The 12,713-nt window shown below is 42.3% G+C and overlaps 2 protein-coding genes across 2 annotated transcripts; one reads left to right on the forward strand and one right to left on the reverse strand.

The window, feature by feature from the left end:
- Window positions 1–6,351: 6,351 nt before the first annotated feature.
- On the reverse strand, window positions 6,352–7,927 carry LOC113350831. The gene is made up of 2 exons (XM_026594942.1): window positions 6,842–7,927; window positions 6,352–6,663 (listed from the first exon to the last, which is right to left on the reverse strand). Exons 1-2 carry the CDS (start codon window positions 7,925–7,927, stop codon window positions 6,352–6,354), a joined length of 1,398 nt encoding a protein of 465 aa, XP_026450727.1.
- A 2,720-nt stretch (window positions 7,928–10,647) lies between these two features.
- LOC113350832 lies at window positions 10,648–12,262 on the forward strand. The gene is made up of 2 exons (XM_026594943.1): window positions 10,648–11,043; window positions 11,327–12,262. The coding sequence occupies exons 1-2, from the start codon at window positions 10,648–10,650 to the stop codon at window positions 12,260–12,262; spliced, it is 1,332 nt and encodes a 443-aa protein (XP_026450728.1).
- The last annotated feature ends 451 nt before the right edge of the window (window positions 12,263–12,713 follow it).

The raw sequence follows: 12,713 nt of genomic DNA on the forward strand, positions 1-12,713 counted from the left end.
CAAAAAGGGGGAGAATTAATATGTAGTTCATACTACAAATACATATGGTTTTCGGATCATTATGTAAGGGGGAGTGGTTTCCATGTGATATGGAGTATTGACTAGGGGGGGTGATACTTATCACCATAGTATTATTGTTGAAGTTGTGATACAATTAAACTTTGACACTGTGTCTGTATAAAAATGATCGAGAACGATGCTTTCTCATTGTTATATCTACGGATCTTCAACAACGGTGATACTAAACTTACAACCTTTGGGATCATTGGAGTACTTGGAAGTGACGAAGATTTCGAGGAATATTGAAGATTAGACATGTGGAATAGGAGCTACTAAAGTTTCTTTATCTTTTTTGTATTCCATATGTATTGATAGTTTTGTCACTAAAATTGACAAAGGAGGAGATTGTTAGAGCATTGCTCGGTCAACCTCGCATGCGTTGCTATCTCAAGCATGTTTGTCAATGTTAGTGATCAAAACTATAAGTCTTGATTTCTACTCTATTATAACTAAGTTTCGGACTAGGATAGAAAGTGTAGTTGAGCTCAAGGACTTCATGGAGATTCATCATACAAGAAGAAGAACTACTCGAGGAACCGGTAGAACTTCTCGACAAAAAGGTATGTGAAGACTTGAACTTATCTATCACTCAAAAGTCTAACTACTCTATCTCCTACTCTTTGAGACAAGAAGTCGTATGCTATATATATAGACTTGGATTATACACATTTTGCATTTCGAGCCGAGTATACCTCGCCTATCTATATCTCGAAATATGTGTTGGTAAACGTTTCGCTTCGATCAAGTTTATGTTTACCTAGTGACGAAAGTTATGATATGTTTCAATCACTTTGAAAATTGCTTTGACGAGAAATGGTTTGTGAATAACAACTATATAACGTCCTCTAAGAATGTTTCAATGATTGAAATGAGAGTTTAGATTACATAACCAATGGTGGACATAAATATTGTTGTGGAAACACATTTATGTATAAGTCATATTCCTTGAACCAAAGTTTGCGAACTTTGTTGATCAAGAGAAACCGGAAAATGGCGTGAGCCAAGTCCGCGAACTGCCGAACTTCTCATCCCGAGAAATTATGCTGGAGTTGACAAACTAGACTAGACCGCAAACCCAGTCCGCGAACCGGCGGAAGGTCTTTGCCAAGATTTTCTGCTGGAGTTTGTAAACTCTGCCGGTTGCTTAATTCCACGAACCTAGTCTGCGAACTTAAAAAGGTTATATATCTGAAGATGATTACTGAATTTAAACTTATAAAGACTAAGGAATGCAGTATGCAAACCGTGTCTATAAAAGTTCATGAAGCGATTCGAGTGAATCAAATCATCTTTGCTTCAATTGTGTCTTGTGTAGTACATAAGATTTCCTTGCAATTGAACAACTCTCTAACTAGTTCATTTGAGTCATTTGAACTAGTTATGGTGAAGAAGAACATGGTTGATGTGAGATGCTCATATGGCTAACCTTTTGGTTGACTATTATTGAACCAACAAGTGCATACGTTTGGGTACGGTTAACAAGCCTAGAAACATGCATTGTCAAGTGTGTGTAACAATCTAAGTTTTCGATCTAGCGGTTGAGAAATATTAGCTTGAATCTAAATCAGGTTTTCATCTAACGGTGGATATTGTTTGCTTTGTGACCAAGGCAAAACCCTGATTTGAAAGACTATATAAGGGGACATCTAGCAACTCTGCAAAACTAATCCCCACACCTTACGTGTGATACTAGTTGTTGTGCTAGAGTCGATTCTCCTTTAACCTCTGGTTTTCTTTTCTCAAACCGGGTTAAACGACTTAAATACTTCATTGGGATTCTGAAGCCAGACCGATATTACTTGTATCGTAGTTGTGTGATCTGATCTTGCATCTTCTATCGGACGAGTACAATCAGATTGATTGTCTTGAGATTGATATCTCCGATAGGCAAGATATAAAAAGTAATCAAAAACACTTCGTCTCATCGTTTGTGATTCCACAATATCTTGTTTCGCTACCATACGATTAAGATTGTTGTGAGGTGATTGATTAATCTAGGCTGTTCTTCGGGGAATATAATACGGGATTGTCAATTGGTTCCTGTTCACCTTGATTATTATCAAAAGACGGAACAATAACTTTAGGGTTTATCTGTGGGAGACAGATTGATCCTTTGATAAACTTGTCTGTGTGAGACAAATTTTTTATTGTCAAAGCCTGCGATTTTGGATCGTCTCAACTCTTAGTTGTGGGTGAGATCAGCTAAGGGAATCAAGTGCGCAATATCCTGCTGGGATCAGAGGCGTAGGAGCATAACTGTACCTTAGATCAGTGGGAAATTGATTGGGGTTTAACTACAGTACAGTCCGAAGTTAGCTTGGAGTAGGCTAGTGTCTGTAGCGGCTTAATACAATGTGTTTTCAATATGGACTAGGTCTCGGGGTTTTTCTGCATTTACGGTTTCCTCGGTAACAAAATCTCTGGTGTCTGTGTTATTTTAATTTCCGCATTATATTGTTTTATCTTTATAATTGAAATAATACAGGTTATGTTTTTGAATTAATCAATTGGAAATCCGACCTTTGGTTGTTGATTGATATTGATTGATCCTTGGATATTGGTCTTTGGTACCATCCAAGTTATTCCTTGTATTTGATTAGAACTCGCATTCTTGCTTGAGTAAATCAAATCAAGAGAGAGATATAAATTCGTTGATGTACTTTTAATTGATTGAGTCTTGTTGATTCTCTTAAAAGTATATTCGAGTTTGTCCATACATATTGCTAAGAGAAATATTGGGTGGTGTTGTTAGACCCCCTCTTTTTCATCTCTGATATTCATCTTGAAAGGGGCTCCTGCAGACAAATGCAACCGGTCTATCTTTTCTTCTCTGGACTGCTTTTTCGACATTACTTTCTCGATCATCTTGCAAAGGCGAGCTTATGTTATTGCGCTCACGTCGCCATCTAAGGAACTGTCTTCCTGCTCATAATCTCGGTCTTCTGGAATATGAGCTTTAGATCTCATTCTTTTCCTATTAGGTCCAGTAGGATCTCTTCTAGCTCTTCCTTGCTCCGAACGAGCATAGTAATCGTGCGAAACTTCTATCTTATCGTGTCAATCTCGAACCTCATCTTCATCATTCCAGAGACGTTTTGAACGGATGGTAGTTCTTGTGGCACTCTGTTGAGTTGCATATGGTCGGGTCCCTGCTCGCCGAGGTTGTACATGACTTCGTTTAGGTAAGTCTCCAGTGACCAACAGATTTTTCTGTGGTCGATCAAGATCGACCACCTCTCTGTTTTGGTCTGCAGCTTGTGTGCTAATTCGATTTCCAAGCCGCTGCCATACAAAACGACCCCTTTGCTTGTTCATATTACCAGTCCTAGGTCGAGACTGGTTCTCACGTTCCAATATCAGGAGAGCATTCTCCTTCTCCAACTCGTTCAGCTGATTGTGGAACAGTTCTTCCTCTATACTAGGAGTCGCGGTGTGCCCATCTCGCAGGTCCTGTTGATCGCCATTCCTCCTAGACAGGCTATCGAACACATCCCCTCTGTTTCCTCGAACTTATGGGTTTTCCCCATCAACATCCATTCCTTCGTCACCGATCACTGGTTGTTTTTCCCTTCTCTGATTCAGATCTGGAGCTCTGTCACGGAAACGATCTCGATCTCATCCATGATCCAGGGATCTGTTATGAGCATGATATCGACCCTGCCTGTTTCCAGTGGGTACTGCTGGGGTTGACTGAACCTCAATTCCGTTCCTTTCATCTTCGTCTCTGCTGTGTTGTTGGGAATCGCTGTTAGAATCGTTCCTCTGTGCAGTCTGTCTGATTACTGCCATAACTCGATTTGGTAAAACACGATTATATTTTCTCGAAAACCTTGGTCGGCGCCAATGTTTGTATGGTAAAATTACTTCTTCCCGAAACACGATGTTGATGGTGATTTTGATGAAGATCGATTCGCTGTTTATTCTCCAATTGAATTGAGTAATGGGGGGGGGGGGGGGGGGTACTTGCAAAAAAAACCTCCGATGCTAAAGTCAGATTAGGATTTTTCAGAGATAATTTTGTGTGTAAGTTTGCATACTTTCTTGGGTTATTGATCCCTGTATTTATATGGTCCGAATTAGGCCCTCAATCCCAATTTCGAAATGAATATAATTCGTCTTAATTCCATTGCATGCCTCCCTGCATTGATATTCTGCATGACTGCATGGCTCTGGAATAACTGGTCCTTGCATGCCTCCAGTCATGAATTGCATTGACTAGCCCTGCATGCTTACTGAATCTTCCTCATGGATTTAACCAAAATGATGCAAGGGGTATCCCAAATAAATGAGTACAAAATCCCAAACCCAAGAGGGAAGTTTGCACAATCCCAAGAAGAAGTTTACATAAGCCCACAGTGGGGCTGAGAATCCGCAAGGCTAATCAGCATTGGGCGGAATTATCCAAGGACTACGGAGTTAAACTGCGTCTTGCTACACCGAATACAGAACTATCATATTAAGTATTATCGTGCTACACCGAATATGCAATTACCATATTAAGTTGCATGCGCTACACTGAATCGGGAAGAACTGGCCGGACGGTACTGCTGACGACGGGAACCGCCGCCGCTGTTGAATACTGCCGGCGCAAGAAAACGCTGGCTACTGTTGCTGTCGACGTCGCTGGAGAAGATGAAGACGTTGGATTCTGCTGGTGATGACGTCATGCTGACGTCATGACAGAAGATGCTAACGGCGTGAGGAATATGCTAACGGTGTTAAAACGATAACGGAATATTCTGTGAATACGCTTACGCCGTCAATAACAGTAACGGAATATGCTACAGAATCGGCATTTGCTGACGTCATCGCCTAGTTAGCTGCTGATCGTACTTTGTTGATGACGTGTTAGTCTCTAGTTGGTCAATCGATGTTGACGTGGCGCATTCTGGATCGTCCATCTTGCTGACGTGGTAGTGCTGACGTGGCACAACATGGTTCATCCACTCTGCTGGCGTGGCAGTGCTGACATGGCACAAGGCTCGTCCACTCTGCTGACGTGGCACCCTAGCTGACGTGGAACATCATGGTTCACCCACCTTGCTGACGTGGCAGTGCTGGTGTGGAAATGGTAATTTGGGTTCTGCACTTTGCTTGACAAGGACCCATGTGAATGGGCTTCTATGTATGGTGCATTTGTGAGGCCTAGTTAGCCACATTTGGGTTATAAGAGGAGCATGTTTGGCCCAATGAACCATGCTTAGCTTATTATTAGGAACTTTTTAGGCCTAAGTTAGCCCAATTTCGGTGTACAAACATAAGGATACAAACATCGCCCCCTCTTAATCCATAACTTGTTATGGGTTAAGAAGTTCGGGTTCCCCTCTGAATTTGCATTTTTTCTGGAGTATTACATAACTCGCCCCCAAGCGCGCTGTTTGGAGTGTTATGCAACTCGTTCCCAGGGATGTAACGATTGCGTTGGAGTGTTACGTATCTCGCCCCCAAATGGTTGAGGTGACATATAACTCGTCCCCAGTATGTTTTGTGTCATGTTGCTCATGCTCGCGCAAGGGTGCACTTCCTTGCTGCATTTCGCTCGCGCATGGAACGAGAAGTTGAGTTTTTCTGCTATCTTCAATTCGCGCAGGGGCCAATCCTGCTATTCAAGATGCGCGCAGCATTGAGATGTGTACATTTTCACATGCATGGACAGGTGAAAATGTTCGCCAAATTTGCTGATGTCCCATATGATGGGGATACAATTGGGATAGGGAAAGAAATGCTCGAACTGTGCATTCTCCTTATCTGCGAGGTGTCAGAGACGTTGCTGACAGTAGACTCGAACTGTAATTTGTTTTGCCGTTTAGGATTGACTGCGGATTCGAACCTCCGCAGTAGCTTATAATTAACATAAAAAATTTGATAAAGTGTGGAATACCAAAATAATGTTGAATTAAATTTCTGAATAGAAATAACAAGATAAGTACCTACTTCCCGACAACAGCTGCCTCGTTAAAACCTTTGCGTGGAAAACCCAGTGGGATAAAACCATCATAAAAGAAAAAGAGTGCAGCACGGCAGGATTTGAAATTACTCCTAATGATAAAACTTCTTCAAGTGGAACGGATTCCACGGCTCACCATCTTGAGTACCGTCGAGGTTCCTTAGGTAGTAAGCGCCACGAGATGCTGGCCTGTCCACTATGTATGGACCTTCCTAGTTTGCTCCGAGCTTCCCACAGTTTGGTTCCACTGTGGATGCTCGGGTTTTCTTCAAGACATATTCCCCTGGTTTGAATGACCGTTCTCTGACTTTACGATCATATCTCAGCTTGATTTCCTGCTGATATCAGACTAACTGTTGTAAGGCTGTTTCTCTTTGTTCTTCTAGCAACTCTTTATCCAGAGCCATTATGCTGTCGTTTTTCCCAGATTTGACAGCACGAGTTTTGGTAGTCTTGAGATGTACCTCGGTGGGTATGACTTCCTCTGCCCCATAAGCCAGTGTAAACGGTGAAAATCCAGTGGATCTATTTGGGGTTGTTCGGTAGGACCATAAAACACCAGGGAATTCTTCTGTCCATTTTCCTTTCGCCTTCTCTAGTCTTTTCTTGAGATTGTCCATGATAACGCGATTGTTCGCCTCCGCCTGCCCGTTGCTCTGAGTATAGTAAGGAGATGAGAAATTGTGGCAGATATTCATGCTATTGCAAAAAATCTTTGATCACCCCAGAATCAAACTGATTTCCATTGTCTGATACTATCGCGTCTCGGATTCCGAATCTGCAGACGATATTCTCCCATATGAACCTTTTCACGTCATGTATGGTAACGTGTACCAGTGCCACTGCTTCGACCCATTTGGTGAAATAATCAGTAGCGTCTAGTACGAACTTAACGCCTCCAGTGGCTTTGGGAAGTGGTCCGACGATGTCTAGTCCCCACATAGAGAATGGCCAGGGACTAAAAACTGGATGCAATTCGTTGGCGGGCCTCTTAGGAACTGGAGCGTGCTCTTGGTATGACACACATTTCTGTGCATATTCTTTAGTATCCTTCTGCATGTATGGCCAGAAGTATCCTTGGGAACGTATCATGTGCGCAAGACTGCGCCCTCCAGAATGGTTGCCACATATTCCTTCATGAGCTTCCGCCAATATCTGTTGCCCTTCTTCTGCTGATATGCATCGCAAAAATGGCTCCAAAGCTACAGGTTTGCGGTATAGATGTCCCTCGATCATTGAATATCTCCAAGCATTCTTATTCACCTCTGAAGCGAGATGCTCATCTTCTGGGAGTTCATTGGTTGTCAAATACCGAATATAAGGTTGACGCCAGTCCGAAGTGTTTTCAGAAGGACTGCTGGAATCATCTATCACTGGACTGTCAACACCCGTATTGTCAACGTTCTCGGTATCCCTCTGTGCTGATGTAGTTTCCCTCTGTCCCCCACTAGCGTGTTCGAGATCCAGAACAAAGTGGCTTTCGGAGACGCTAGGTAACTCTTGGAAATCTACCACAACGAAACGGATGGTATCAGTTTCGACTGTAGAAGAAAGGTATGCTAAAGCATCTGCGTGCCTATTTTCCAGCCGTGGTCGCTGCCCAATAGAGAACTGGTCGAATTCATTTGCAAGCTCTCTCATATGATCCAAATATAGGGTCATCCTCTCTTCCTTGGCTCTGTAGGTCCCCAGGAACTGGTTAACTACCAGCATGGAATCAGTTACCAGCTTCACGTTATTCGCATCTAACTGTTTGACAGCCTTTAAACCGATAATTGCAGCCTCATATTCAGCTTCATTGTTTGATGCCTGAAAACCAAGCTTGGTCACTTTACCGATCCTCGAACCTTCAGGAGTAAGAATGACACATCCAACTCCAGCACCACCAACATTTGATGACCCATCAGTAAATAGGTCCATAATGGTTCAGGTGTATCGACCTCCATTGCAGACTCGCCCCCAGTCTGGTCGTTGGCTGACTCTATGGGTTTGAACAACTCCTCTTCTTCTTCGGTAACTGTTTGTATGTCGTCCATAGGAAAATCTGTTAGCAGTGCAGCCAGGGCGTGTCCCTTGTCTGCAGTTCTGGTCTTGTACTTGATCTCATACGCCCCCCAAAAATTTGACCATATGGCTAGTCTGCTGGAATCATCAGCACGTTCCAGGATTCTCTTCAGTGGGTATTCCGAGTAGACAACGATCTGCCTCCCTTGGAAATAAGGTTTGAGGCGACGAGATTCATGGAACAGTGCAAGTGCTATCTTTTTCGATCTTTTTGTACCGTGTTTCTGCCCCGTCAAAGATTTACTAACGAAGTAAACAGGTTTTCATGTGGATCCGTAACAAACATCACTGCACTTACATCGTTCTCTGTTGCAGTCAGATAAACTCTGATAGGTTGTCCAGTTTTTGGACTCACCAACACTGGAGGAGTTGACAAATAATGTTTGATCTCATCGAAAGCTTTTTTGCACTCATCCGTCCAACCAAAATTCACTGCTTTCTTCAACACATCAAAGAATGGTTTGAATCGATCCGAAGAGCGTGAGATGAAACGGTTTAAAGCTGCTAGACGTCCCGCTAGCTTCTGGACATCCTTATTCGTTCTTGGGGATGGTATCTCTCTGATGGCTCTGATTTTCTCCGGATTCGCCTCGATTCTTCTGTGGGTCATCAAGTATCCAAGGAATTTTCTCGATGACAGCCCAAATGAACATTTGGTTGGATTGAGCTTCATACGATATTGCCTCAAGATATCGAACGTCTTCTCCAGATCGAGAAAATGTGACTCCTTTTGCTTAGATTTCACTACCATATCGTCGATATACACTTCCATCGACTTCCCAATCAGATCCTTGAACATATGATCTACCAAATGTTGGTAGGTCGCCCCTGCGTTCTTAAGTCCGAACGGCATTAAAGTATAGCAATAAACTCCTCTGTCAGTCACAAACACAGTATGCTCTTGATCATCCTCGAACAAAGGTATTTGGTTATACCCTGAAAAACCGTCCATGAATGACAGTCTCCCATACCCTGAGGTTGCATGCACCAAATCTCTTATCCGAGGTAGCGGGTACGGATCACTCGGACATGCCTTATTTAAATCAGTAAAATCGATACAGACACGAATTTTACCATTCTTATTTGGAACTGGTACGATATTTGACAGCCATTTTGGATACTGCACTGGTCGAATAAAGCCTGCTTCCAACATATTTTCGTCCCAATGAAGTCTTTAAGTCGTTTAACCCGGTTTGAGAAAAGAAAACCAGAGGTTAAAGGAGAATCGACTCTAGCACGCAAACTAGTATCACACGTAAGGTGTGGGGATTAGTTTTGCAGAGTTGCTAGATGTCCCCTTATATAGTCTTTCAAATCAGGGTTTTGCCTTGGTCACAAAGCAAAGACTTACCACCATTAGATGAAAACCTGATTTAGATTCAAGCTAATGTTTCTCAACCGTTAGATCGAAAACTTATCTTGTTACACACACTTGACAATGCACGTTTCTAGGTTTGTTAACCGTACCCAAACGTATGCACTTGTTGGTTCAATAATAGTCAACCAAAAGGTTAGCCATATGAGCATCTCATATCAAACATGTTCTTCTTCACCATAACTAGTTCAAATGACTCAAATGAACTAGTTAGAGAGTTGTTCAATTGCAAGGAAATCTTATGTACTACACAACACACAATTGAAGCAAAGATGATTTGATTCACTCGAATCGGTTCATGAACTTTTATAGCCACGGTTTGCATACTGCATTCCTTAGTCTTTATAAGTTTAAGTTCAGAAATCATCTTCAGATATATAACCTTTTTAAGTTAGCGGACTTAAGCAACCGGCATAGTTTACAAACTCCAGCAGAAAATCTCGGCAAAGACCTTCCGCCGGTTCGCGGACTAGTCTAGTTTGTCAACTCCAGCAGAATTTCTCGGGATGAGAAGTTCGGCAGTTCACGGAATTGGCTCACGCCATTTTCCGGTTTCTCTTGATCAACAAAGTTCGAAAACTTTGGTTCAAGAAATAGGACTTATACATAAATGTGTTTCCACAACAATGTTTATGTCCACCATTGGTTATGTAATCTAAACTTTCATTTCAATCATTGAAACATTCTTAGAGGACGGTCCACAGTTGTTACACCATTTCTCGTCAAAGCAATTTTCAAAGTGATTGAAACATATCATGACTTTCGTCACTAGGTAAAGATAAACTTGATCGAAGCGAAACGCTTACCAACACATATTTCGAGATATAAATAGGAGAGGTATACTCGGCTCGAAATACTAAATGTGTATAATCCAAGTCTATATATATAGCATACGACTTCTTGTCTCAAAGAGTAGTACATAGAGTAGATAGACTTTTGAGTGATAGATAAGTTCAAGTCTTCACATACCTTTTTGTCGAGAAGTTCCACCGGTTCCTTGAGTAGTTATTCTTCTTGTATGATGAATCGCCATGAAGTCCTTGAGCTCAACTACACTTTCTATCCTATTTCGAGACTTAGCTATAATAGACTAGAAATCAAGACTTATAGTTTTGATCACTAATATTGAAAAACATGCTTGAGATAGAAACACATGCGAGGTTGACCGAGCAATGCCCTAACAAGGGAATTCCGGCCGCCGATGAATTTTCTAGTTCCAAAGCTTCCAGAATTCGATGAGAAAACAGATGATCCAGATCAACATGTTTTGCACTATGAAACTGCCATGACTCTGTGGAAGCACAGTGATGAGTTGATGTGCAAAATGTTTCCACAGTCACTGGTTGGAGGAGCAATAAAGTGGTTCAATAAACTCCCTGCACATTCGATCGATACTTACCATGAATTAGTTGAAGAATTCTGCTCCCACTACAAGTACAACAGACGCGATCGGAAGGGATACCACGTTTTTTTCCTTCTAGGAATTCGAAAGGAAGAAAGCATCAGGCAGTTTACTCGACGCTTCAAGCAAGAGTTAGCAGATGTAGATGGTTCCAACAATCAAATCGTCATCATGCATACCAGTACGATCAAAGAGGTGTGTACGGTTCCTTGGTCAAGACACCACCAAAGACTCTGGGGGACTTTATGATCGAGTGAAATAATATGCTCGAGTGGAGGATGATTCCAAAGCTCGAGAGACGAGACATGTTAACAGATCATCCAATCATCCAAATGATGGGAGGAAAGACAAGTTGAAGAACCGTTCGACCGGCCTACACAATAATCAAGGTGAAGAGCGAGGGAAGAACCAAGGCGAACGAATGGAAACTGGATTCCAGAAATATCATGATATGAAGCTGACACCATTGAACATACAGCTTACAGAGTTGTATGAGAAAATCAGTAAGGATTTGAGCCCCCCTCGTCCTTTTCCAGCAGAGACACGTGATAAACGTGATAAGAACAAATACTGCAAGTTCCATAAAGACCCTGGTCACAAGACTGAGAATTGTCGCACTTTACAGATCGAGGTCCAGCGGATGATAGACGTTGGAAAGCTACAAGAGTACGTGAAGAAGGATTTTGGGAAAATCCATGGTAAATTTGGCGCAGCAAACATGATTAATGCACATGTGATTGACGTCAGTCACGCCAGGATCCATTCAATGACCATGCAGGCATCGGAAGATGAAACCAGGAGAAAACTCAGGCAGTCAAAAGAATGGTACTTGACAAATCATATCGATTTTGTCAGTGGGAATGGAGAAGAAATTCGGGAGCTTGGGTGTACAAAGATCGAGTTATCTGAAGCAGACATGATAGGTTTATATGCTCCACACAATGATTCTATCGTTATAACTGCTTGGATTGGCATGTTTCGTGTACACCGGCTTCTAGTGGATACAGGAAGCTCAGTGAGCGTGCTGTTTTCAGGAGCTTATTCCTCTATGAATCTGCCACACGACTTGATCGAGGAGGATGAAAATCCAATTATCGGTTTCAGTGGCGAAGTTACAAAGGAAATTGGAAAGGTGAAGATACCTATAAAAGTGGCTGACAAGTCTGTTCTAGGAAATTTCTTACTGCTTAACTGTCGAGCTCCCTACAATGCGATTGTAGGACGAGACTGGCTGCATGAGATCGGTGCAGTCACATCCTCATATCATCAATGTTTGAATTTTCTTGCACCTGAAGGAGTCGTGAAGGTTAGGAGTGACCAGATGGCCGCCCACAAGTGTCATGAGAGCGCTATGGATGAGTACAGGAAGTCAGAAGTTAGCGGGAACCAAATCATGCAAGTCGAGCAAAAATAACAATTACAGAATCCTCTCCCTCCAGAATCATATATGGGAGAGGACGCAGCTCAACCCCCGACAGTTGAGAAACTGATCGAGGTCCAGATTGGAGATGAGAAGCACAAAACAACGTTCGTATGGGCAGACCTTCCTGCACATGAACGTGATGGTTTGATTACATTGCTAAGGGCAAACACCGACGTTTTCGCATGGAGTTTTGTTGAGATGCCTGGGATAGATCTGAATGTATCCTGCCACAGGCTAAATATCAATGAGAAGTTCCGTCCAGTTCGTCAGAAAATCAGGAATATGGCGCAAAGCAAAAAAGAGCGAGTTACTACTTTTATCGTAGTTATGAAGCCAGACCAATACTACTTTTATCGTAGTTGTGTGATCTGATCTTGCATCTTCTATCGTACGAGTACAATCAGATTGATTGGCTTGAGATTGATATCTCTGATAGGCAATA

This window comes from Papaver somniferum, chromosome 2 (assembly GCF_003573695.1).
Source record: "Papaver somniferum cultivar HN1 chromosome 2, ASM357369v1, whole genome shotgun sequence".
NCBI lineage: Eukaryota > Viridiplantae > Streptophyta > Magnoliopsida > Ranunculales > Papaveraceae > Papaver > Papaver somniferum.

Coding starts and splice junctions, on each gene's coding strand:
- LOC113350831 (XM_026594942.1), bottom strand. CDS start 7,927: ATGGACCTATTTACTGATGGGTCATCAAATGTTGGTGGTGCTGGAGTT. Junction 6,664..6,841: donor GGGTCGAAGCAGTGGCACTG/GTACACGTTACC, acceptor TACTATACTCAG/AGCAACGGGCAGGCGGAGGC.
- LOC113350832 (XM_026594943.1), top strand. CDS start 10,648: ATGAATTTTCTAGTTCCAAAGCTTCCAGAATTCGATGAGAAAACAGAT. Junction 11,044..11,326: donor ATACCAGTACGATCAAAGAG/GTGTGTACGGTT, acceptor TTGAACATACAG/CTTACAGAGTTGTATGAGAA.